We start from the raw sequence: 22,749 nt of genomic DNA on the forward strand, positions 1-22,749 counted from the left end.
TACGCTGACGCCAGAGGGTCCAATGAGCCTAGTATCTGACGCACATGAAGAAAACCGCGAAACGCCGCAGTGTCGGTGAGAAAATGCCAAACACCCAAAACCTCTTGTGGAAGACAATCCTTGGAAAACGGAGCCGCATACAGGCCGATTCACGGTGAAGGAAATCTCTAGTAATAGAGAATCCCCACAACAAATGGTAGACATTCTCTTCTACGATTGAGCAAGGGACACAAGAAGAGGAGCGAACATGACGCGCCCTAAGAAAAGTGCCGACTGGGAGCACTCGAAGCAAACAACGCCAAAGAAACAGTTTCTCCTTCAAAGGCAAATGGCTTTTCCACAAGGCAAAAAGAAGCTTCCTCCACCAGAGAGCAGATTTGTGCATGTGCCAAAGGGCATTACAATGATCAGCAAGCCAGGGTTGTGGTAGAAGAAGAGCATAAATTCGATTGGTAAAATATCTCGAAAAGGCGTTTCCCGAAGATTCCAATCAGACATGCGCTCACCATCAGACCAAGGTGTAATGGGCAAAAACTCAAGCAACATGTTTTGAAGTTTTCTCCAGAACTGACGGTAGTGCATGCCCAATCCAAAACAGCGAGCGGCGAAGGGAAACTCAAAAGTATAACCAGCCTCATCGACTACATCCTCAACTACACGAATGCCACGACTAGAGAGAAAGTAAGCTTGGCGAGGTGAGCGGTCGACCAAAGTAAGAGAGAATGCCCGGCTCCAATGGAGACTCTCCAAACGAATCGAATTACCTTCATGCCGAGGATTCCATGAAAGATGAATTGTAACCTCTTTCCAGGCAGATACCAAAGTGGAAGCAAGAGGACATCTAGGAATGTGCCCTTCCATCTTGCCAAACACCACCTCTTAGATAGATGATTGCCATGGCCAAATGAGGAAGTAACAACATGTTGCCCGAGGTATGCGAACATCAGAGTCCAAGGATGAATTTGCTGCGCAATTGTAGGCAACAACATAGCTTTCCTAGCAAGAACATACCTGCGCAAGTCCAAGATATTAAGGCCACCAAGACGTTTAGGAGTGCAAAGCTTCTCCATCAACATCAAGCGCAAGCCTTTTTTCTGAGCATGGGTCCGCCATAAATGGGACATAATGTCCGACATAAGAGAATCATGGCAAGGACGAGGCCAGTGCATTAGTGGCAAAAAGAACTGAACATATGCCATCAGGATACTCTGAACAATTCGCAGACGAACAAGTAATGGCCAATTGGATAACTTCCACTAATGCAATTTGACATTCAAACGTTGCATAACCCAATCTCTCTCTCTCTCTCTCTCTCTCTCTCTCTCACACACACACACACACACACACACACACACACACACACACACACACACACACACACACACACACACACACACACACACACTTCTTTTTTTGTAAATCGGATTTGATTAATTTACAAGTGGGAAACCTCAAACCGAGGAAAACCCACGGAAAAGAAGAGGTACAAAATGCGGAGCTGTATGATGATTTGAGGGCTAGAAATAGTCAAAGTAAATCCTATATGCATCAAGAGTAATATCCCTTGCCTCATAAGCAAAATGGAGTTGGCCAAGAGACAATTTAAAATAGGGAAACAGGGCAACGTCAGTGCCTTGAAACAACACACACACACACACTTCTTTTTATTTATAGTAATGCCAGATTGAATTACTGATGGGAAACCTCCCATAGAAAATATTACAAGTGGTAAATGAGAAACAGTCAAAGTAGAGCTCGTAATGGAGAGAGGGGAGCTCCTCCAAGTCATAGGCAACTTTGAGAGATTGCCGAAGAGATGTTTTGAAGAAGGGTACATACTCCACTTGAATGTGGTGAAACATGAGGAAATTACGTGCTCTCCACAATGTCCATAGCACCCAATATCTAATCCATTCGAAAAAGTGTGTATATGGCTTAAGTATTGGTGGAAGCACCCCAAAAAGCTAGAAATATCGACCAAAATTATTTCATGCATCTCCACATAAACAATCGCTCCTTTAAAGGAAGCGTGGCATGCCACACTTTCATAACTTTATGTCATCACCATGCAACACCTTTGTTCATATTCCATACCTTATTACAACGTTACTGTATCCAAGAAGATGACTACAAATGACCATACACCTTCGCGGATATAGAGAGGATCGAAGAATCAACATAATGCCAATCCCCAGCAACAAGCGATGGAATAGGAAATATGGAATAAACCATATCTGTAATGGTGTGCCACATATGTCTATAGTGCATTCCAAGACCAAATGTTAGAGCAGCTTGTCGAAACAATTGATTGGATGATGTCCGATGTATCATGGAAGCTCTGCATCTTTATGGATTGGCTCTTGGTCTGCAAGTTAACTTCCGAAAGTCTAAACTTCAACAATTGAACTTCAGGATCTGCATTCGGCAAGGAGAGATAGTGAAGCCGGACCAGATTGTGCGTCCTCTTGGATACCTATTGGCGTGGTCGGTAAATAATGCCAAGTTCTTGGATTGGGTGGAGAATAAATTTAGGTCTAAAAGGTGCTCGTTGCTGCTGCTCTTTCTCGCGCTCGCCATTGCTCTAATCCCCCCAGCTCCCCCTCGCAGTGCCTTGACCCCCCCCCCCCCCCCCCCCCGCTCCCCGCAGCCTGCCCATCATTCCCCCACTCCCACCTCGTGCTATCCTTCGCTGTTGTTCCGAACGACATCAGCTCGCCTTGTCGCTTCATTTCGTTCTCATCGACGCCCTCGACTCCCCTTCGCTCGCCTTCGCAGCAGTAGACACAAATGGAAAATTCTGCTTCGCCACACAGGGACTCCACTTAAACCCCCTTGCCCGACCCCGTAGAACCCACCATTCGACTTGCTCTTTCGCCAACAGAGCAAGCGAGCTTAGAGGCAGATGCGGCGCGCCTTCAGGCCACCTCTATTATCCGCAAGATTCTCGGCACTAGACCCAGCAGAGGGGAGGTGCATGATCTCCTCCAAGCCCGCCTTCTCATAGATGTGGACAGGATCCTCGATGTTCAGCTTCTTGAACGTGGCTACTACCAAATAGAGTTTGAGACTCCCGAGATGGCATCCAAGGTCATTGTGATGAGTCCCCCTGGCTATCCGGGCAATTCGAGCTCATTTTCAACAGTGGCACCATGGTTTCGACCCAACTACCGATGTTCTTGTCGAGGAGGCAGACCTTCCCATCTCGATCTGCTTCCCCGGCTTGAGGAGAGAGTACCTTCAGCTCCTGTCCAGGATTGGCTCAGAGATTGAGACTGTCATGTTCCCCCTCCCCCCCCTCTCCCCCTTTCCGCTGCTCCCTATCGCCCCACTCCTCCATCCCTGTAGCGCGGATAATGTGTCATGCTCTCTACAGTGTGGGTGCCCCTCAGTGCAATGTGCGTGACAATCTTACTCAACCAATGGAAACTCTCTCAAAGAGAATGAAACACAGAAACAATGGATAACAACAAAGACACAACAGTGGACCAGAACATGTGGACTCGACTAGCTCAAAGAACCATGTACAGACTCTGGCGTGGCAGCACACTCAGCTCTAGCCCAGGACTCACAGGTACAAATGGGGTGTCGAGGCTCAGATGTGCAGGGATGGTGAAAACAGTGCTCTGTGTAAGACTCGCTGCTTTCCCCGCACGATGCTGGACCAAAGGTGAAGAAGATGATACCAATGACCAACCGCTACTACTCATATGTAACACCATAAAGGGCCACCAACGGCTCATAAATGTCAACCATGTGGTGACCTGGCCACGATGTCCACTAGACCAATCGTCGGTACCCTGCCACTGCCATGTGTCACTCCCAGCCCAGCGGGTCCGTCCAGTGTGAACCAGACCAAGTGTAACCAACTGTCCAACTATCTGTCCTGTGTAGTGACAATTGTAGCCTTGCTACAATCCCCCACTATCCCCCCCGCTTCCACATCTCCTCCCATTCCTACCCCGTAGCCGACCCATAGGGTAGAACCTTCCTCGGCTGCTAGGAGATCTCTTGGCAACGCTTTTGCCATGAGTCACTTGGCGAGAGAGAGACAGCCTTTCTTGCGAACCCCCTTCTGGTGCAAACGTCTCCCTTTGCAGCAGTTCCTCGTGGACCTACGAGCTTCGACATTCGTCGTAGGTGGGACTTCTTCGCCTGTGACTTCACTCGGTTTCTTTGCGACCCTTCACCAGACTTTGAGGCACCTTGTTTCAGAGTCCATGTACTGTTCCTTGCAACTAGAAGGATAGAGGCCCTAGACACAACAATTGGCTTCTCTTTTCCCGTATGCGACAGAGACGAGTATGAGTGGACTCTGGACTCATTGATGGAGTGGCTGCGGGCACAGGCCCTCGAGTTCTCTCACTATATGGGAGACCTGTGGGTTACAGACCTGCAGGCACAGGCCCTCAAGTTCTCTCACCCCAAGTTGTCAATGACACCTCCAGACTCGACAGGATGTAGACACATTGTGGTACACTTCTTTGCTGACACGTAGAGCCCACCATGCTATGTATACATACATGAGGACTCCTGGACAGAGGAGGTTGCCCTGCGCATGGCACGCTCTTCTTGGGCCTGGGCTAGACACTCTTTGCAGTCACGCCTATCTAGGGGACGCTCGGATGCGGATTATTCCCCATCCACGCTAGCCTCAAAGATAGCGCGGTTAGCTGATGTTGCAGCATCAATTCTTTCTCGTTCTCCGCGAGGATTGTCTCATGGAACGTGCAAGGATTAGGTGGGCCCTAGTTTCAGCGCAAACGGGGTCGGTTGCGTCAAGAGCTTCAACGATGGCTTGTGGACGGAGAGATTGATATTCTTACGTTGCAGGAGCATCATCTTTGTGAGAGCCACATTAGACGTTGTGGTCAGCTTTTGCGTGGGCGATATGAGACATTTTGGTCAACTGTATTTGGACCTCCTTGTATCCAGGGAGGGGTATGTATGACTATTGCGGACTCTTGGCGGCAGACCATTGTGGGCAGAGGCATTATTGTGCCTGGCAGGGCTCAGTGGATTACTATGCAAGTTCAGGGCTGCCTCTTGGGCTTCCTGAACATCTATGCGCCCAATGTGGCAAGTGCATGTGTAGAGTTTTGGTCTCACATTGTAGAGTCTCTGCCACATGCGGAACAATGGTGCATTGGGGGTGACTTCAACATGTTGGAGGACCCCTCTGATAGGATTGGAGGCAGCCATGCTACTGTGCACGGGGCTGAGTTGGTAGCTTGGGAGAGGCTATGTATGACTTTGAGGGTTTCAGATGTTTGGCAACACTCTGGCTTTGTGAGGCTCCCAGATAGCTTGGCCTTCTCTCGCTCAGACCGCATAGCGGGAGGAGTGAATCTATCTAGGATAGATCGCTTCTACGCGAGTGACCACATCTGTGACTTGGGTGGGTCAGTTTGCATTTTGGCTAGGATATCTTTTTCGGACCATGCACGAGTGATCCTCACTATGGAAGATAGACAAAGGAGGGGGAGCACGATGCTACGCATCCCTGAGAGGATCTTGTTGAATTCAGAGCTCAGAGAGCGGGTGGTGGCTCTATGGATAGAGGGCTTGGACACGCAAGAGTCTCCTGCTGATAGAGTGGCCTTTGGACTTGCTCAGCTTACTCGTTTCTTTCTTCAAGAGTCTACGGCTCACCTAGCTGCAGCGACGGAGGAGGAGCGGCGTCTCCAACGGGGCGTTGCTTCCTTGCAAAGGATAAAGAGCAGAACCCAGACAGTCCTTGGTTGGAGGAGCAGTTGCAACAGGCTCGCCAGGAGCTTGCCAGCATAGAGGAGAGGCGACATGAGTTTGGTCTGCATCTACGGGCGTCTCAGTGGACCCAAGTGGGTGACAGAGTGAGTGGGGCGTTCTTTGAGGTAGTGGGACCCCGCCATGCACTCACCAGTGTCAGCCAGTTGACGAGATCTGACAAGTCAATGACTTCAGAGCCTGAGGATATACGTGGAGTTGCTACTGACTTTTACCGTGACATGTTGTGAGCAGAGCCTCAGTCAGAGCGTCGGGATGCATGAAGAGAGCAGGTTTGGGCACATATGCCTTGTCTTGTGACTGAAGAGATATGCCAGAGGCTTGAGCTGCCTCTTCAGTTAGAGGAGCTCCAAGAGGCCCTCAGAGCACTTCCCCGAGGTAGTTGCCCTAGTGAGGAAAGTTTGACTCCCAGTTTTGTCTTGGAGTATTGGGACTTGCTTGGCTCAGATCTTTGCAGCGCTTTTCACTACATCTTGCACACAGGAGAGATGCCTGACAGCATGAGTGAGGGCTTGATCTAGTTCATTCCCAAGGAGGGTGGCTCCTTGGATGAGATTCGCCAGTGATGACCGATCACCATCCTCAACTCAGCCTACAAAATTCTAGCCAATGCTCTGAGTTTGAGGATTCAGCCATTTCTAGAGAGCATTATACATGCGACCCAGACAGGTTTTGTCAAGGAGCACAGTATCCGTGACAACATCTTCACTTTTTCGGAGGCATCTGCCCTCGCGGCTCGCGCGCCTCCGAGGTGAGGATCTGGTGATACTTCTTCTCGATTTTGAGATGGGCTACGACAGAGTTGACTGGGACTTCTTGGAGGGCACTCTATGGAGGATGGGTTTCTGAGATGCTTGGATCAGAGAGGTGTCAGCTCTCTACAGACGTGCACACAGTCAAGTGCTTTTGGCAGGAGGTAGAGGAGACCGTTTCATGCTCACACGCTCGGTCAAACAGGGCTGTCCTCTAGGCCCCTTCCTCTTTCGATTCTATGCTAAGGCGATGAGCAGATTCTTGGTTTCATAGCAGTTTGGTCTGCGTGGCTTAGCGCTCCCTATTCGGGGCAATGAGCTACTGGATGCTTAGTTTGCAGACAACTCAGCTTTGTACTTGGAGGGCCAGGAGGCCAACCTGCACAGGTGTGAGCAGGCTCTAGCGACGTTTTGTTGTGCATCAGGCGCACTGATCAACTGGAGGAAGACAGTGGCTTTCTGGGTTGGCAGTGCTCCTACGCCTGATTGGTTGCCAAGTGAGGGTTTTTAGATGGATTCCCCCTGGGACTGCACTTCGCTACTTGGGCCGTCAGGTTGGCCTGGACTTGTCTCCTAGGCAGCAGATTGCTTCCCTCCTCCGGTCCATCAGGAGAAAGTTGTTACATTGGAGTTGCGCTTGACTCTCCTTGGCAGGCAGAGTTGTAGTGGCCAACCAGGTGTTGTTGGCTACTATGTGGTACATTACATCTTGTTGGATCTTTTCGAGCTCCTACATCAGCCAGGTAGAGGCTGATCAAGAACTTTCTTTGGACAGGGCGTGACACTCAGATAGCCCGGGCCAAAGTAGCCTAGCAGGTCATCACTCTACCTTGTTCTCGGGGGGTGGGGGGTTGGGGATCATAGACCCAGCACAACAGAGCAGAGCCCTTCTTGAGAATTTTGTTGTCAGAGGATTGCTTCTAGGAGAGGAGCCCTGGAAGGAGTTTTTGCTTTAGCGCTTAGAGCTCGAGTGCCTCAGGCACTCAGGCCGAAGGCCCTTGTAGACCTTCCATCAAATGGATCTTCACAGAGATGCGCAGAGTTGGTCTGAGCAGGAGACTGGAGGATCGTTTTGCTATGAGCCTGCTTCGCTCTTGGGAGCAGCTGCGGAGAGGCCTCGAGCAGCACCAACCCACTTGCACGGAGGAGTGGTTGAGACAGCCCCTTGTTTGGAACCCCATGGTCAACACTCAGAGAGGCCGCTTGGTTGGTAGTAGGCCTCATGTTTCTTGGGGTCCCATGACAGAGGGTCCAGCACGCGCTCTAGGTGACTGGCTGCAGTTCTCAAGTTTGGTAGAGGAGTTATAGAGCATCCAGCTTGCAGGGCATGAGAGGGGTGCAGAGCATGTGTCAGGACATCAATGAGGTAGTACCAGCTGAGTGGCTCACACCTCTAGAGACAGCAACTCCCAGATGGATGGGGACCTTCACGCGACTGGAGGTGCTCATCATAGTTCGAGCTTGCTCAGTGTTCTCATGCGATTTCTACACCAGCTTTTGGGCATTGGCAGCCTTCTTACTCGGATGTGGGTTTTGGCAAATTTGAGGCCACAATACTTGGCTGCCCCCTTGCTTCCAGTCTTGTAGCTAACTAGAAAATAGTAACGCAGGAGTGGTCGTGGCATGGTCGAGATGATGTGAGTGGCAATTCGATCAGAATGGAGAGTTTGCATTGGAGTCGGGTTTTTTATCACTCTTGTTCAACGGTTTCCCAGACAAGCTTACTTTCTCTCGTGGAAAGGCATTGAAAGGGGTTGGGAGGTGCAAACGGGAGACACCACCAACCTCAGCGGACGCCACCTGTGAGCCAACGCCCTTCCAAGCGGGTATGGCATTTCCTAAGGAAAACCGTCGGGTTTCAAAGGCAGTTTAGTGAGGTGAGCGATAAGTTACCTGGAGGAGGCAACTCCAAAGGGAAGACTGAAGCAAGTCCCGCAGTACCTGGGCCTCTAAACAAAGGTACATGGTCGCTGTCACGCCCAAATCAAGTTGGCGAAATGGGTCTCTCAAGGGATTAGTCATGGCCCTAAGAGTGTAGATAATTCTGGACTCTTGTAGTATAGAGGAAACTAGTGACAAAAGCGTCTGCCTTCGGTTTCTGGGTGCATAGTCCTGGTCGTTCTTCTTGAATACTTTTTTGGTGTATGAGGGGAGCGGCCGGGCGTGCTCTACCCGACTCCGGAAACAAAACAAAACATTGAAAGCATATTGGATGCGATCGATGTTGATGGACTAGGCCAAAACATAGTCATCAGCATATGCTTGTGCCACAAAATGATTACGAGATGGTAATTCCAATCCATGCACGTGGCCATATGCCGTTAGAGAGTCCAAGTACAACAATAAAGGATGCGTTGCAATTTGCATACAATATAGCACTTAAAGGGCATCCTTGCCTGATTGAACAACCAAGATCCCACAACTCTGTGAGCTCACCATGAATTATTCCCGAAGATTGACTGTGCTCATAAAGAAGATAGACCACACTACGCATTCTGGACCCAAAGCCGAAGGTTGCCATTATCTGTGCAATAAAGTTCCAATGAACAATGTCAAAAGCTTTCTCTATATCTACCTTCATGATAAGTATATGTTGTTTATAGTATATTTCGCATATCAATGCCGATGGAAGCATTAGCTATATTATCCATAATTTGTTGACGAGGAATGAATCCATACTGGGCAGGATGTATGTTGGAAAACAAATGATCTTTAATGCGCGTAGCTATCATTTTCGACATCGATTTGTAAATGAATGGCATAAGTGTAATAGGATGCCATTGCGAGAAGGATTCACATAACGCTTGCTTAGGCAACATTTTCACCAGTCCTTTCCACACGATTGCGGCAAAGATTGTGTAGTCCATGCATGATTCATCATGAAAAGTAGCGGCTGCTTTATGGGTTCCCAAAAGCGAAGGAAAAACTCAACCGTAAGACCATGCCATCCAGGCGATTTCCAATGACCAAGATGCAACAAACTATCGTGCAATTCATCTTTAGTAAAGCTGGCCTCAAGAGTATCTACATTTTCCATTGTCAATATAGGATGAACATGCGACAACAGTAATTGTCTGGCTTGCAAAACCTCAGTCGAGGGAGCTTCCGGAGTTGCAAAAGCCCGTCGAAAGTGATTCACCATGGCATTTGCCAATTGCATCTTAGTGATAGTCCATTGCCACGTATCATCCTTTACTCTTTTCATTGCCACACATTGCATGGAGTGATGCAAATGCTTTAAAAATTGCTTTGACAAACAACCTTCATCCATGAAGGCAAGCTGTCTCGATCTAACCTTCCATTTTTCAAGTTTCTTCTTGTTATTATGCATCAGAGAGACCTTAGCTGCACATAACTCCTGTTGTTCCGATTCAGCGAGCGGTCTAATATCCGCAAGACTTTCCAAGTCTTGACAAGTTGCTTTGTCCTCTTGCACTTTGTCTCTTTGTGGATGCATATACCAAGTACCATAATCCTTTATGATTGCCTGGATCCGCATAACAAAACGATACCAAGCCGCATCCACATCAATAAACATATGCGAAATTAGTGGAGGAATCACCGCTCGGACTGCTTGTCTTTTTAATAGAAAATCAGCCCACCGACCTACATCCTGTGCCGAGGGCATCTTGGCTGGGAAAAACAAAATAACCGCATTCAACGCATATTGTGCTACCGGATCCATAAGCTCGTGAATCAGAGTAACCACTTCAATATTGGGTTCTTGACCTTCCCATGCATTTCGGGCATTTGCAAAATCCTTCGATAAGCACTCTTTGATAATGTGTGCGGCATCCATTGATGGGAGGTCAACCTGTTTCCTGCGCTTATAAACAGCTTCCTCTGCCATCACGAGCAGAGCCACACACTATTGTGTCGAAATCGAACCAACCAACACGCACCTTCTTCACTGTACTCACACACTTAACTCTTTCTATCTTTTTGTATATTTTTGTATATTTCAGTAAAGCGTCTACACACACACCAACCTGCACATAGGAAAACCTATAGAGCAAGAAGAAAACGAGCCCGACTCACACACCCACACACCCACAGCAAAGCAAAGCGGAAAAGGGAACAACGTTGTATAAAACAAGAGATTTCAGACTGTGCAGGGCTGAAAACAGGGCAGAGGACGACTCTGGCGCTTATGGCTGAGGGCAGAAATGCACAGGCTTCAATAGCGCTCTCACGTGCAGAGGTCAAGGCAGAGCGCACAAGGCTCACAGCAGAACGCGCAGGGGCACGACAAAGGAGATTGCGAGGCACACATCAGACCTGCTCACGCAGGGTGCAGGACCGAGAGCTCGTCACTCAACACACGCTCACACACACACACACACTTTTCTTTTTGTAAATATTGATTTAATTTACAAGTGGGAAACCCCAAAGCGAGGAAAACCCACAATAAAGAATTACAAAAGACGGAGCATTGTGATGCTCTGCAAGCTAGAAACAATCAAAGAAAATCCTATAAGCTTGAGGAGAGATGTCTCCCACACATAAGCTTAGTGTAATGCTCGTCCAGGCGAAAACTTGAAGTAAGGGAAAGGGTCAGTTTCCAGTGCATGAAACATTTGAGAGTTACATGGGTGCCATAGGTCCACATAACCCAAAATTTGACCCAATTGAAGAAGACCTCAAACGAAGAATATGGTAGTTGGAGGACTCCAAAAATCGAGATTGGTCTGTGAAAGATTTCGGAGAGGAAACGAAGGCACAGAGTAGCGAACACTTGCCTGATGAAAGTTCGGGAGCAGTGGCAATCCCAAAGCAAATGCGTAACATACTCGGCAACTCGATGACATTCGACACAACGAGAGGAGGCAATGCATCGTGCATGCAACAATATACCAACCAGTAGAGCACTCACCATGCATCGCCATAAGGAAATGCGTTCTTTGAGAGATAGGTGATTCTTCCAAATGTGAGACAACGTTCTTTGCCACCATAACTAAGACTTGGAGAGTGGCCACATTTGATTCCATGAGACATAATCCATGCATCAGACTGCAGAAAGCATAAACTGACCTAGCGGCTATGTACTCTAACCTAATATGGGCAAGAGTCCCCAAGTAATGGAGGCACTGGAGAAACTATTGAATTTGCTGCCACAAATGCCGATAATGAGGTCGTAGCTCATAGCGAAGAGTGGCAACGCTTGTGAGCTTCTCCATGGATATCTGTGCAGGAGTGTCACGTGCACATCTAACCCTATGTGTACGTGGACAAGCTACTTCATGACATGGGTTGGGTTCAGTTCAGTTCAGTTAGCCTAGCTTAGGAAGTGATCTGGCACTTTTGTGAGTCTGTTCGCAGACCATGCATGTCCAGACACTTAGAATAGATGCATATCCTCTATTTGCACACAGCATGATCATCAGATTTCCATCAAAACCCATTAGGAGCATTTTTACAGTGCATAGACCTATTTTCCCTATTTTAGTCAATTTTCACTTATTATTTTTAAGTGACTTTTGTTGGGAAACTAGGTAGGGCAATTTTTACAGCCAAGTACATAAGAAACCCTAGCGCTAGCACTTTCTGACAGAAGAGGCAGCAGGAACACAGCGTTCAACAGGCACCTTCTCAGCAAGATTCCCCCCCCTAACAACCCTAGCGTTTCCAGCCATCTGTAAGCCTAGCGTTTTCATCCCCAGATCAGCCCTGGCATTTTTGCATTGCCGAGCAGCCGGCAACAGCAGTACCAGCAGAAACACTAGCATTTTTGCAACAAGACTTTAGTTCAGCCCAACGTTTTTGGATCAACACAACCTCCTAGCGTTTTGCAAATTCTTCGCGACAAGGCTCAGATTTGCACCAGCGTTTTCAGTTGTCAGCATCAAGACACCGCAGTAGGAGTCCCGAACCTCGCAGATCTCACCTTCCCGTAGCAGATCCTCGCCGCACGGTCAGATCCATCGTAGTTTGCAGATTCAGCCCGTAAAACGCAGATTTCAGCATCTGCGTTTTCAGCGCGTCGTCGTTGCATCGTCGTCATCTCCGACATAGAGTCAGAATTCAATAGATAAAGATTTGCAGATTTCAGCCATTAGCGTTTTCAGATTTCAGCCCGTCTCGTCGTCGTCCTCATCGTCGTCGACATCGTCGGCAAGTCCAAAGCATTGTAGAGATTTGTGCAATCGATAGTAGACCGCTCTCGCCATAGAGAGTGGGGCCTTCGGAGGAGGGTTTGACAACATTCTGGTGTAGTATTCTTCTCTCTACTCAGTCTCAACACCTTTTTTTTTTCCCGAGAAAAAGACCCTTCTATTAGTTAATGAAATTGCCCATAGGGCTACAACCACCTCTGCGAGAGAGGGCTAAAGCAAGCATGATGTGTAGACTCTCCCAATGAAAAAACATCAACTTTACAAAGAGGCTAAATCAAGAGATGGGAGGAGGGAAAAGACACACAGGTGGTCGGTAGTGCCATCTGAGTACACCCTAGACCATGGTGTAGAAAGGCCCATAACGCCAGAGTCGAAGGAAAGCCTCTCTGCGCTCCGCTCCTGCATGCGGTCGGAGCTTCCCTGTAGTCTCTCGAGCTATCCTTTGAGAGTGTGGATCAGCTCTAGCCAAAGATCGCGAACAACCTCTGCTGGTGGCACAGGGCGAGCCTCAAAGATGCGGAAGCAACGGGCCCGCCAGATGAACCAGAGTGTCAGGCCACTGATGAGCTCCCAACACTCCTCTCTCTCACTGCACCACTCCTATGGAGTAAGCTCTGAGGCTCGAGTGTCGGTCGTCCCCCTTGCATCACTATCATCCTGTTGGTGGAAGATAGCTCAAACTGAAGTCCCGGGCGCGTGAGGGTGGACCAAGCAGTTGCTCCCCAAGTGTACTGTCGAGCCGTGGAAAGAGCAGGCATCAACCGAAGAACACGAGCCACACCTGCTGTGCCAAAGGACAGTCCCAAAGACAGTGACACTGACTCTCCACAAGATGGTCACAAGCGGCATATGCGGCCGAGAGACCAAAATGCACTAGCCAACTCCCAAGTGCTGTAGCTCTGTGTGCGACCAGCCACCACTGAAACAAGGTGACTCGCCTCGGTTGTCTCAGCACCTTCATTCACAGTGTTCACCACTTTGTTTGTGTCCATTGCACTCTCTCACTAAAGGAACGGAAGGCTCTCCCTTCTGTAAGTAAAATGTCACGTGACACATCCCAACCCTATGTGTCCGTGGACAAGCTACACCACAGCAGGGTTCAGTCAGTCCAGTCAGTTTAGATTAGCAGTGATCTGGCACTTTTGTGAGTCTACTCGTAGACCGTGCATGCCCAGTCACTTAGCATAGATGCATATCCTCCGGTTGCACACAGCATGATCATTAGTATTCCCTTCAAAATCCATCAGATTCAGTCAGGGGAATTCTCCAGTGCATTTAGCCTATTTTCCTATTTTTGGTTATTTTCACTTATTATTTTTAAGTGACTTTCCAACAAAAGTAGGTAGGGCAATTTTGCTAAGTTAATTTATAAGCAAACCCAAGTTAGCACTTTCTGGCAGAAGAGGCAGCAGGAGCTTCCCTCTCAACAAGCAACTTCTCAGCAGTACCCCCCTCAGCACCCCCAGTAGTAAGCATCGCCACCATCTCCCCATACCTGACGTTTTCTACCACAGCAGATTCCCAGCATCAAGTCCCACTCCCTGGAGTCTCCCTCTCCAATAGCCATCGCCATAAACCCCCAGAGCTTGGCAATTTCAGCCTCAACCCACAGCCAGCCCCTTGCGTTTTTACTAACTCTAGACAAGCAGATTTCAGCGTTTTTCCCAGCAATCACTAATGCTAGCAGAAGCCAGCAGAACCTCAGCATTTTGTTTCGTTTTTTCACAGCATGGACCTCAGCCTTTGCAGCGTTTTCAGCAGGTGAAAATCAGCATAAAAACGCAGCCTAAAGGGTACAGTACCTCAGCGTTTTTACCATCAGCATGAACCCCCGGTAGATCCACCATTTTCAGCCTTAAGACAGCAGTAAGACAGTCCATTTCAGCCCTGAAACAGTCCACGAAAAACAGCAGTTAGAAGATCACAGATTTCAGCCACCAAGTCGTCGTCGTCATCACCGTCGTCGTCATCGGCATAGTCCAAATTGCATCAGTTCATTGCATTCGCATTGTACACCTTTGTGCAATCAAAGTAAACCACTCTCGCCGACGAGAGTGGGGCCTTCGGAGGAGGGTTTTACAACCTCTCGGGTGTCGTATCTCTTCTCTCTCCTACTCTCAGTCTCATTCACTTGCACACACAATATCCACTCACTTTGTTCGTGATCATAGCACTCTCCATAAGGACGGAAGGCTCTCTCCTTCCCTAAGAACTAAAAGGAACCTTGAGCAATAAAGATCACTAATCTTGAGAAAATACAACATTCATTCCGTTGCACCTAACATTGGTATCAGAGCTTTGAAAGTGTTCTGCATTACTCAAGGAAAGAACCACAAGAATTTTTTTTGCTTGTTGCAATCGCACGAACCCAAGTTTACTTGGGCGTGGGGATTCCTAATCGTGTTTTGTTGAAGAGTGACAGGAATCCCAAGAAAGAAGGGCTTGTCCAGCCTCCCCTTGTGTCTCTTTTCACTCATTGAGAGCGGACCGTGCACTTAGCGGCCGGCCAATCGACGTGAGGTGGGAAAAAGCAACCTTGGTGTGAGCGCAAGGCCGCCAAGGGGTGCACCCGCAGAAAGGAGTAGAACTCGGGTGAAGAGAAGATCCTTCTCAAACGCGATCTGCAAGCGAAAGAAAACCTCAAGAACCTCAAGAACTCAAGAGCCCCAAGAACCCAAGTTCCTCGTGAACTCAAGAACCCACAAGAACCCACAAGAACCCATGACTTCAGAATGATCATCACTCGAAGCGGAATGGATACTTCGCTTGGAGGTGATGAGCATGAGAGGCGAAGAAGAATTTTCCCCACCAGGAGGTTTTTCCGACCCTTCCCCATCTACGACACCGATTGCACTAATTCCAACGGAGGAGTTGGAACTGTTGTTTATGGAATAGAATTTACAACGCAAAGCAAGAAATGCAGCAAGAATGGTAGCCATAGCGCGTGAGCGTGAGCAAGCATGCTTGGAAGCCAAAGAACGACAAGCCATATTGGATCGTGAATTCAAAGAAAGAAAAGCAGAAATGGAACGCAGACAAGCAGAGAACCAAGCAAGGCAAGCATAATTTTATCGCGAGAACAAAGCACGATTGCAAGAGATGTTGCAACTCTTTTCTCAAGTTCAGGCACCGATGCAAGAGATTCGGGAAAAGGAGTCTCTCAGTCTCTTCTTCTCCAAAGCATGAAACACAATATTTGCATGATTGTGTGAAGCATGATGATGATTTGATTGACATAATTTTTTTTGCTTGTTGTGGTTGCACGTAACCCAAGTCCTCTTGGGCGTGTCGATTCCTAATGGTGTTTTGAAGAGTGACAGGAATCCCAAGAAAGAAGGGTTTGTCCAACCTCCCCTTGTTTCTGTTTTCACTCATTGAGAGCGGATTGTGCACTTAGCGGCTGGCCAATCGACGTGAGGTGGGAAAAAGCAACCTTGGTGTGATCGCAAGGTTGCAAAGGGGTGCACCCGCCGCAGGAAAGAGAAGAGCTCGGGTAAGAGAAGATCCTTCTCTAACACAGATTGCAAGCTAAAGAAGAACCTCAAGACTCCGGAACCTTAAGAACCTCAAGACTTGAGAGCCTCAAGAACCTCAAGACTTGAGAGCCTCAAGAACCTCAAGACTCCAGAACCTCAAGACTCCAGAACCTCAAGAACCTCAAGACCTAATAAACCAAGAACCACAAGAACCCAAGTTCGTCGTGAACTTAAGAACCCACGACTTCAGTGTATGGTCATTATCCGGAGTGGAATGCATACTTCGCATGGAGGTGATGAGCATGGCAGTGGCAAAGAAGAATTGAGGTTTTTTTGACCCTCCCCCTTCCCATCTACGCCAAGGATTGCACTAACTTCTATGGAGGCTTTTGACAAGATGATGATGGACAGGAAGTTAGAACAACGCGAAGAAAGAACAGCAGAAAGAAAGGCAGCAATTGATCGTAAGTACCAAGAAAGAATGGTAGCCATAGCACGTGAACACGAAGAAAGAAGGACGGCCATAGAGGGTGAGCGCGAGCAAGCACGCTTGGAGGCCAAAGAAAGAAGAGCCGAAATTGAGCGTGAGTGCGAGCAAGCGTGCTTGGCTGCCGAAGACAGAAGGGTAGCCTTCGAGCGTGAGCGCGAGCACGCACGCTTGGCGGCCGAACAGAGAGTCCAACACATGCAAGAGTTTTTCCGACTCTTTTCTAATGTGCAAGCACAGATTGAAAAGAATCAGGAAAAGGAGACTCTCTCAGTCTCTTCTTTTCCAAAGCATGACACACATGATTTGCATGATAATGATAAGCATGATGAATTGCATGATCCGGATAAGCATGATGAATTGCTTGATAATGATAAGCATGATGGTTTGCATGATCAAGACGTGATTATTCACGAGCATGATGATTTGCAGGAAGAAACTGTGATTGTTCACAAGGATGATGGTTTAGTTGATACTTTTCTAGTGAAGCTAACCTCATTACAGATTCAATAGATCACGAAGAACCGATCTTGGCTCTCGAGTCGAGTTGCAAAGAACCTCCACAGGAAGTATTATGTGTTCGAATGATTAGTCAGCACGCATTGTTTGAGTGTTTCATTCGTGATGCTTTCCTATATTTTAGTCACCGTCATTATGTGATCCCTTTTCATAGGCATGACATATTACACGATGAACACGATTCACTCATGAATGAGCACGGATGTATACGGAACTCTCATGGCACGATGAAATTTTTGCATTCAAGGAATTCACATTCCATGTCTCTTCCTTGGCATGACGCAGTATCCGAAAGAGCACAAGAAGGATTGAGCATCAAGCATCGGCATTTCCATTGTGATTTACCACAGTTGATTGATTTAGATCAGAAAGTCAAGATTCGACCCCATTGTTTGCGTGTGTTTGATGAACGGTTTGGCACTCTGTCACTTTGTTCATCTGCATTGCATGCACAGTTTTTTCGAAGGAATAGTATTTTTCCAGTCACTTTACATGGAATGGGTATGTTCATGTTTTTGTGTTGGAAGTGGTTTCAGGAATTTTCATCCTTGGAGATTCTTGAAGAAGGAAGACGCATGACTATAGATGAAGTTGAAGCATTGTAGCAGTGCTACAATGTCACTTCACAGGACAGGCAGTTGGACAGTTAGCTACAATTGGTCTGGTTCACACTGGACGGACCCTTTGGGCTGGGAGTGACGTGTGGCAGGGTACCTACGGTGGTCTAGTGGACATCGTGGCCAGGTCACCACCACCACTCAGTTTAGAGATAGACTTAGCTGGTTGGACATTTATGGGCCGTTGGTGGCTCTTATGGTTGTACATATGAGTAGTTGTTTTGGGCAGTTCTAGGATCTTGTACTTAGTCGTCTAGAGTGAGTCTTACCAGAGCACTGCTTCACCATCACTACACATCTGAGCCTCGACACCCCATTTGTACCTGTGAGTCCTGGGCTGGAGCTGAGTGCGTTGCCATGCCAAAGTCTGTACATGGTTCTTTGAGCTAGTCGAGTCCACTTGTTCTGGTCCACTGTTGTGTCTCTGTTGTTATCCATTGTTTCTGTGTTTCATTCTGTTTGAGAGAGTTTCCATTTTTGGATCAGCACAATCTCCTAGCGTTTTGCAGATTGTTCGCGACAAGGCTCAGATTTGCACCAGCGTTTTCAGTTTTCAGCATCAAGACACCGCAGTAGAAGTCCCGAACCTCGCAGGTCTCACCTTCCCGCAGCAAATCCTTGCCGCATGGTCAGATCCATCGTAGTTTGCAGATTCAGCCCGGAAAACGCAGATTCCAGCATCTGCGTTTTCAGCGCGTCGTCGTTGCATCCGTCATCGCCGTCGTCTCTGACATAGAGTCAGAATTCAGCAGATAAAGATTTGCAAATTTCAGCCATTAGCGTTTTCAGATTTCAGCCCGTCTCGTCATCGTCCTCATCATCGTCAACATCGTCGGCAAGTCCAAAGCATTGTAGAGATTTGTGCAATCAATAGTAGACCGCTCTCGCCATAGAGATTGGGGCCTTCGGAGGAGGGTCTGACAACATTCTGGTGTCGTATTCTTCTCTCTCTATCTCTCAGTCTCAGCACCTTCATTCACAGTGTTCACCACTTTGTTTGTGTCCATTGCACTCTCTCACTAAAGGAACAGAAGGCTCTCCCTTCCGTAAGTAAAAGGAACCCTTGAGCACAGTTCGGAGCACTCATCTTGACCAAAGTTCAACATTCACTTCCGCTGCACCCTACAAGGAGCTTGTTGCACTGGAGCTTGCTGTAACACATGGGATGAGAAGTTTATTGATGGGGTGACTGGGGAGGTGTAGAACGACAGAGTGAGACTTCAGTTGAGGTCCCACCGGGCGTGCCAAAAATGAGAGCACTTGCAGCAAGGAAAAGGTGTCGTGCTCCTTAGAGTGGGTGCTCCTCAGTGCAGTATGCATGAAACCTCAGTCCAACAGAAGAAACATCACATAGGAACATGATGGAAACACAGAAGTGGAATATGACTCGAGACATGACACGACTCAAAACACACATGCAGACTCAACTCAATGGAACTCGACAAGCTCAAAGAACCATACAACTCTGGCTGGCAGCACCCACAGCTCCAAGCTCAGGATTCAAGGTACAATGGGGGTTTCGAGGCTCCAATGTGCAAGGAGAGTGCCAGTGGCGTGCAAAACTCTAGACTCAGGACTCAAGACTAATGCTAGACCATACAAAGAGGATGATCCATAAAGCCCCAAACAACTACGGATATATACAATCATAAAGAGCCACCAACGACTCACAAATTTCTAATCCAGATAAGACTATCTCAAAACTGTGGTTGTGGTGGTCTGGTCCCGCGTCCGCTAGACCACCACCCGTATGCTTGCCACGTGTCACTGCCAGGCAAAAGTCCGTCCACTGTGGACTCAGTCCAACTGCAACTAACTGTTTGTCTAGTGCCTGCAACACTGTAGCCCTGCTACACTCTCCTCTTCTCTCTCTATCTATTTCAAGTTCTGTTGTTCCAGTTTTCTCATGCGTGTTGCTAATGATTTCTCACTCGGAGTGTCCAAGCTTGCTACACATCACCGAGCACCCACATGTGTCTCCTACATACATCCTCCATACATCACTTGCCATATCTCATCGATGGAACTTCTCATGGACTACTATGCCTAGCCCTCGATGGCACCCGTCTTCTCCAGGGTTGCTACTACCATTACTCTATCCTCACTCTCTCGTGTGCTGCAACACTCCTACTTCAGCTGCCCACCACGGTCTTGATGGACAGTCACAGAAATAAATAATTTTTGTTGGGAATGTCTTTAGGTTTTGTGATATGTTTGCTTTGGTACAGTGTAGAGCAGGTCTCGCATATTTTCAATCACATTTAGTATGCATGTTGTATCAATCTCACTGGAATGTTGAGGAGTTTTGTGGAGGGAAACCTGTAGCCCCACCACTTTATCAATGATAGCTGAGAGAAAGGTCAAGAGACGTGGTGCACTTTGTCATAGTCCCTAGACCGAGACTAGGCTAGGCGCCTTACTTTCTTGAGCTGGCTACTTGGACGAGCACTTTGGCAGGGAGGGAGTGATAGCCAAGTCATCGATGTGACCTAGTGCCTACCTAGTCTCTCAACCTCCACTCATCTACGGGTCTACCTCAGTGGGTCACCACCTGGAAAAAATATTTTCAGCATTTTGTATATCATGTCGGAGATATTGTAGCTAGGGGTCTATCATGGAGTTTAGTATCCTTGAGTCCTAGTCGCACAGTGTCACTAGCACTATCTCCATTGCACAGTCGAGCCTCTACACGCCCTTTCTATCCTGAAAGTCCTGGTCTAGAGCTGAGCGTGCTGCCAGGCAATATCTGTGGATGATACATTGTGAGTAGAGGGGTTCAGCTAAGCATTTACTGTCTACTGTGTTCTTTGTTCTCAGGTCTAGTGTTGCAATTGTTGTTGTCCACTGTGTTCTTTGTTCAATAGCTTGCTATGGTCTCTGTGCTTCTTTTCTCAGTGAGATAACTTGTGCATACTGCATGGAGGAGCAACCCCACTAGTGAGCATACTGCATGGAGCACCAGCACGACCTACTTCTCCTTCTCCAGCTGCAATGTGCATCATAGGGTCAGCGTTGTGACAAAGCTATGTTAAAGAATTTCAGCAAAAACTAGGTTTCCGTGGCAATAGCAAGGGTGTGCTTTTGGAGAAGTTAAAAAGAAAATAGTTTTCTTAAGTGTCTGGATGTTCCTGACCTAGAAGCATCATTGTCTCATGTTATATTATGCCTGGGAGGTATCTGAGAAATTGTCTAAATTTTGTATTCGCAAATGTGAGTCATACATACTATTGTGAGATTGTAAGCACCATGATGAAAGTTTTGCAGGTCGCTGATTTTGGGTTGTCTAAAGTCTTCCTTTTCTCCGAGAGCAGTCATGTTACTACTCGAGTAATTGGAACGTTTGGATATCTGGCTCCTGACTATAGCATGACTGGAAAGCTGACTGTCAAGAGTGATGTCTACAGCTTTGGTGCAGTTCTTCTGGAGTTACTGAGTGGTCAAAACATCTTGTTTCTCAATGAAGAAGGAAATACAGACTTTTTGATTCCTTGGGTGAGTCTCTGAGGGAATCTGTACTGTATTATTGCTTGCTTCTATTTCAATGAACTGTGAGATGCATGGTTAACTGCTTGCACTGTCGTCCACCAAAAGGTGTTGAGGTTCTGGAGGACTTTTTTAGGAATTTCAGAATCCGGGATCTTTTCTATAATAATGTATGGATGTGTATGCCATTGGCTTTGGGAGTCACTCTAAAACAAGCCTTAGTGAAGAAGTGAGCTAGGTGTACATCTGAATATTTTATTAGTTATGATGCTAAGTGGACCTACCTTTGCATGCGATGCATTGAATTTTTCTCGCTTTGTTTGGTTTTAGAGTGCCAAGGACCCTCTCAACACTTAATGTGCCATTTGAGTTTCGCTTGTTTTAGAATGCATACATGAGTCCTCACCTTTTTTTGAGCTGAATAAGGAAATGACTAGCAAGGTTCTGGTAGTTATGAAGAATACAAGTTCTGATGATAAGTACTTAATTTCTTGGGATATTTGCACGAAATCTATCTTGCTGATGCCTGAAAAGTGTAGATATTGGGCAGATCTTTACTGTTTCATGACAAGCAATTTTCAATTGGGCAGGCAAAACCTCTACTCAAACATGAAAAAACACGGAATTTGGTAATCGATCCAGGCTTGAGGGATGAGTGCCCTACGAAGGCTGCTGAGCTCATGGTAGGTCTTATCCTGTCTTGCTTAGAGCTTGATCCCGATCGCAGACCCAAGATGATCACAGTGGAGAGCATACTTGATGTCATATCTGACATTCCTATTACAGTTGAATCCAACAATAATAGTGCATAGAATCAAACTCTCAACGATTGTTGGCCTTACATATCTCTTATACATACTGATCATGGATGGCGGATACGGCCGGTTGATGCTTTACTGGGAGATCTTTATGGAGCATGTCCAAATGGCAAGTCCAATAATCTGTTCCAGTTTAAGACTCAAGTTGGTACAGCTAGAATACTAATGCTCCTGTTTCTAGTTTTTTGCTTTGCTCGGTGTATTATGAGTGCTCTTTTTCTCTCTCCTTTCATCTCGTCAAGAGTGGTTCTCATGCACAATTATCATAAAAACATCAGAGTAGTTCAAAGTCGCGGCCTGGTGCAAAACAGGTGAGGCTGTGACATTCCACTGTCCCTTGAGCTTCCATAAGGGCTTTATGCTCTACAACACATAGGACATCCCAACCATTCTCATGTAAGAATTTTCACAAAACATACTGTTTTCTATGAGAGCATACTCTCACAAATATTCCATGTCCCAGTATTCATGTGAAGGAAACACCAAATTTAATAGGAAAACCGTTAGCTGCTAAGGTTGCAGGCACCTTTTCATCAGCCAATAAAGCATATTCATTCTGGCCTTTAATTTCCACCTTCAATGTAGATGGTGGATTGACGTTTTGTCAAGGGAAACCTTTATCCCTGCGAGTATATACTACCCTGTGTTTGTCCAAGGGGAAAATGCACCCTTGAAACAAGAGGGCCTAGAATCATGAGACTCCTTAACTTGGGCCAATGTA

The 22,749-nt window shown here is 47.3% G+C and overlaps 1 protein-coding gene across 17 annotated transcripts in view; it reads left to right on the forward strand.

The window, feature by feature from the left end:
* The window catches only part of LOC147449460 (uncharacterized), a 139,914-nt gene extending 117,374 nt beyond the window's left edge, over nucleotides 1-22,540 (forward strand). For 16 of the 17 annotated variants that reach the window (XM_086521907.1, XM_086521912.1, XM_086521904.1 and 13 more), the window contains 2 exons: nucleotides 20,992-21,219; nucleotides 21,801-22,540. In XM_086521907.1, the coding sequence (XP_086378033.1) occupies nucleotides 20,992-21,219; nucleotides 21,801-22,022 (450 nt within the window). In that variant the 3' untranslated portion in view covers nucleotides 22,023-22,540. Of the gene's footprint in view, nucleotides 1-20,991; nucleotides 21,220-21,800 lie in introns of those variants that run through there. The other variant, XM_086521919.1, reaches the window with a different exon arrangement.
* The last annotated feature ends 209 nt before the right edge of the window (nucleotides 22,541-22,749 follow it).

The sequence above is a fragment of the Adiantum capillus-veneris genome, chromosome 10 (genome assembly GCF_014529385.1).
Source record: "Adiantum capillus-veneris isolate H3 chromosome 10, ASM1452938v2, whole genome shotgun sequence".
Taxonomy (NCBI): Eukaryota; Viridiplantae; Streptophyta; class Polypodiopsida; order Polypodiales; family Pteridaceae; genus Adiantum; species Adiantum capillus-veneris.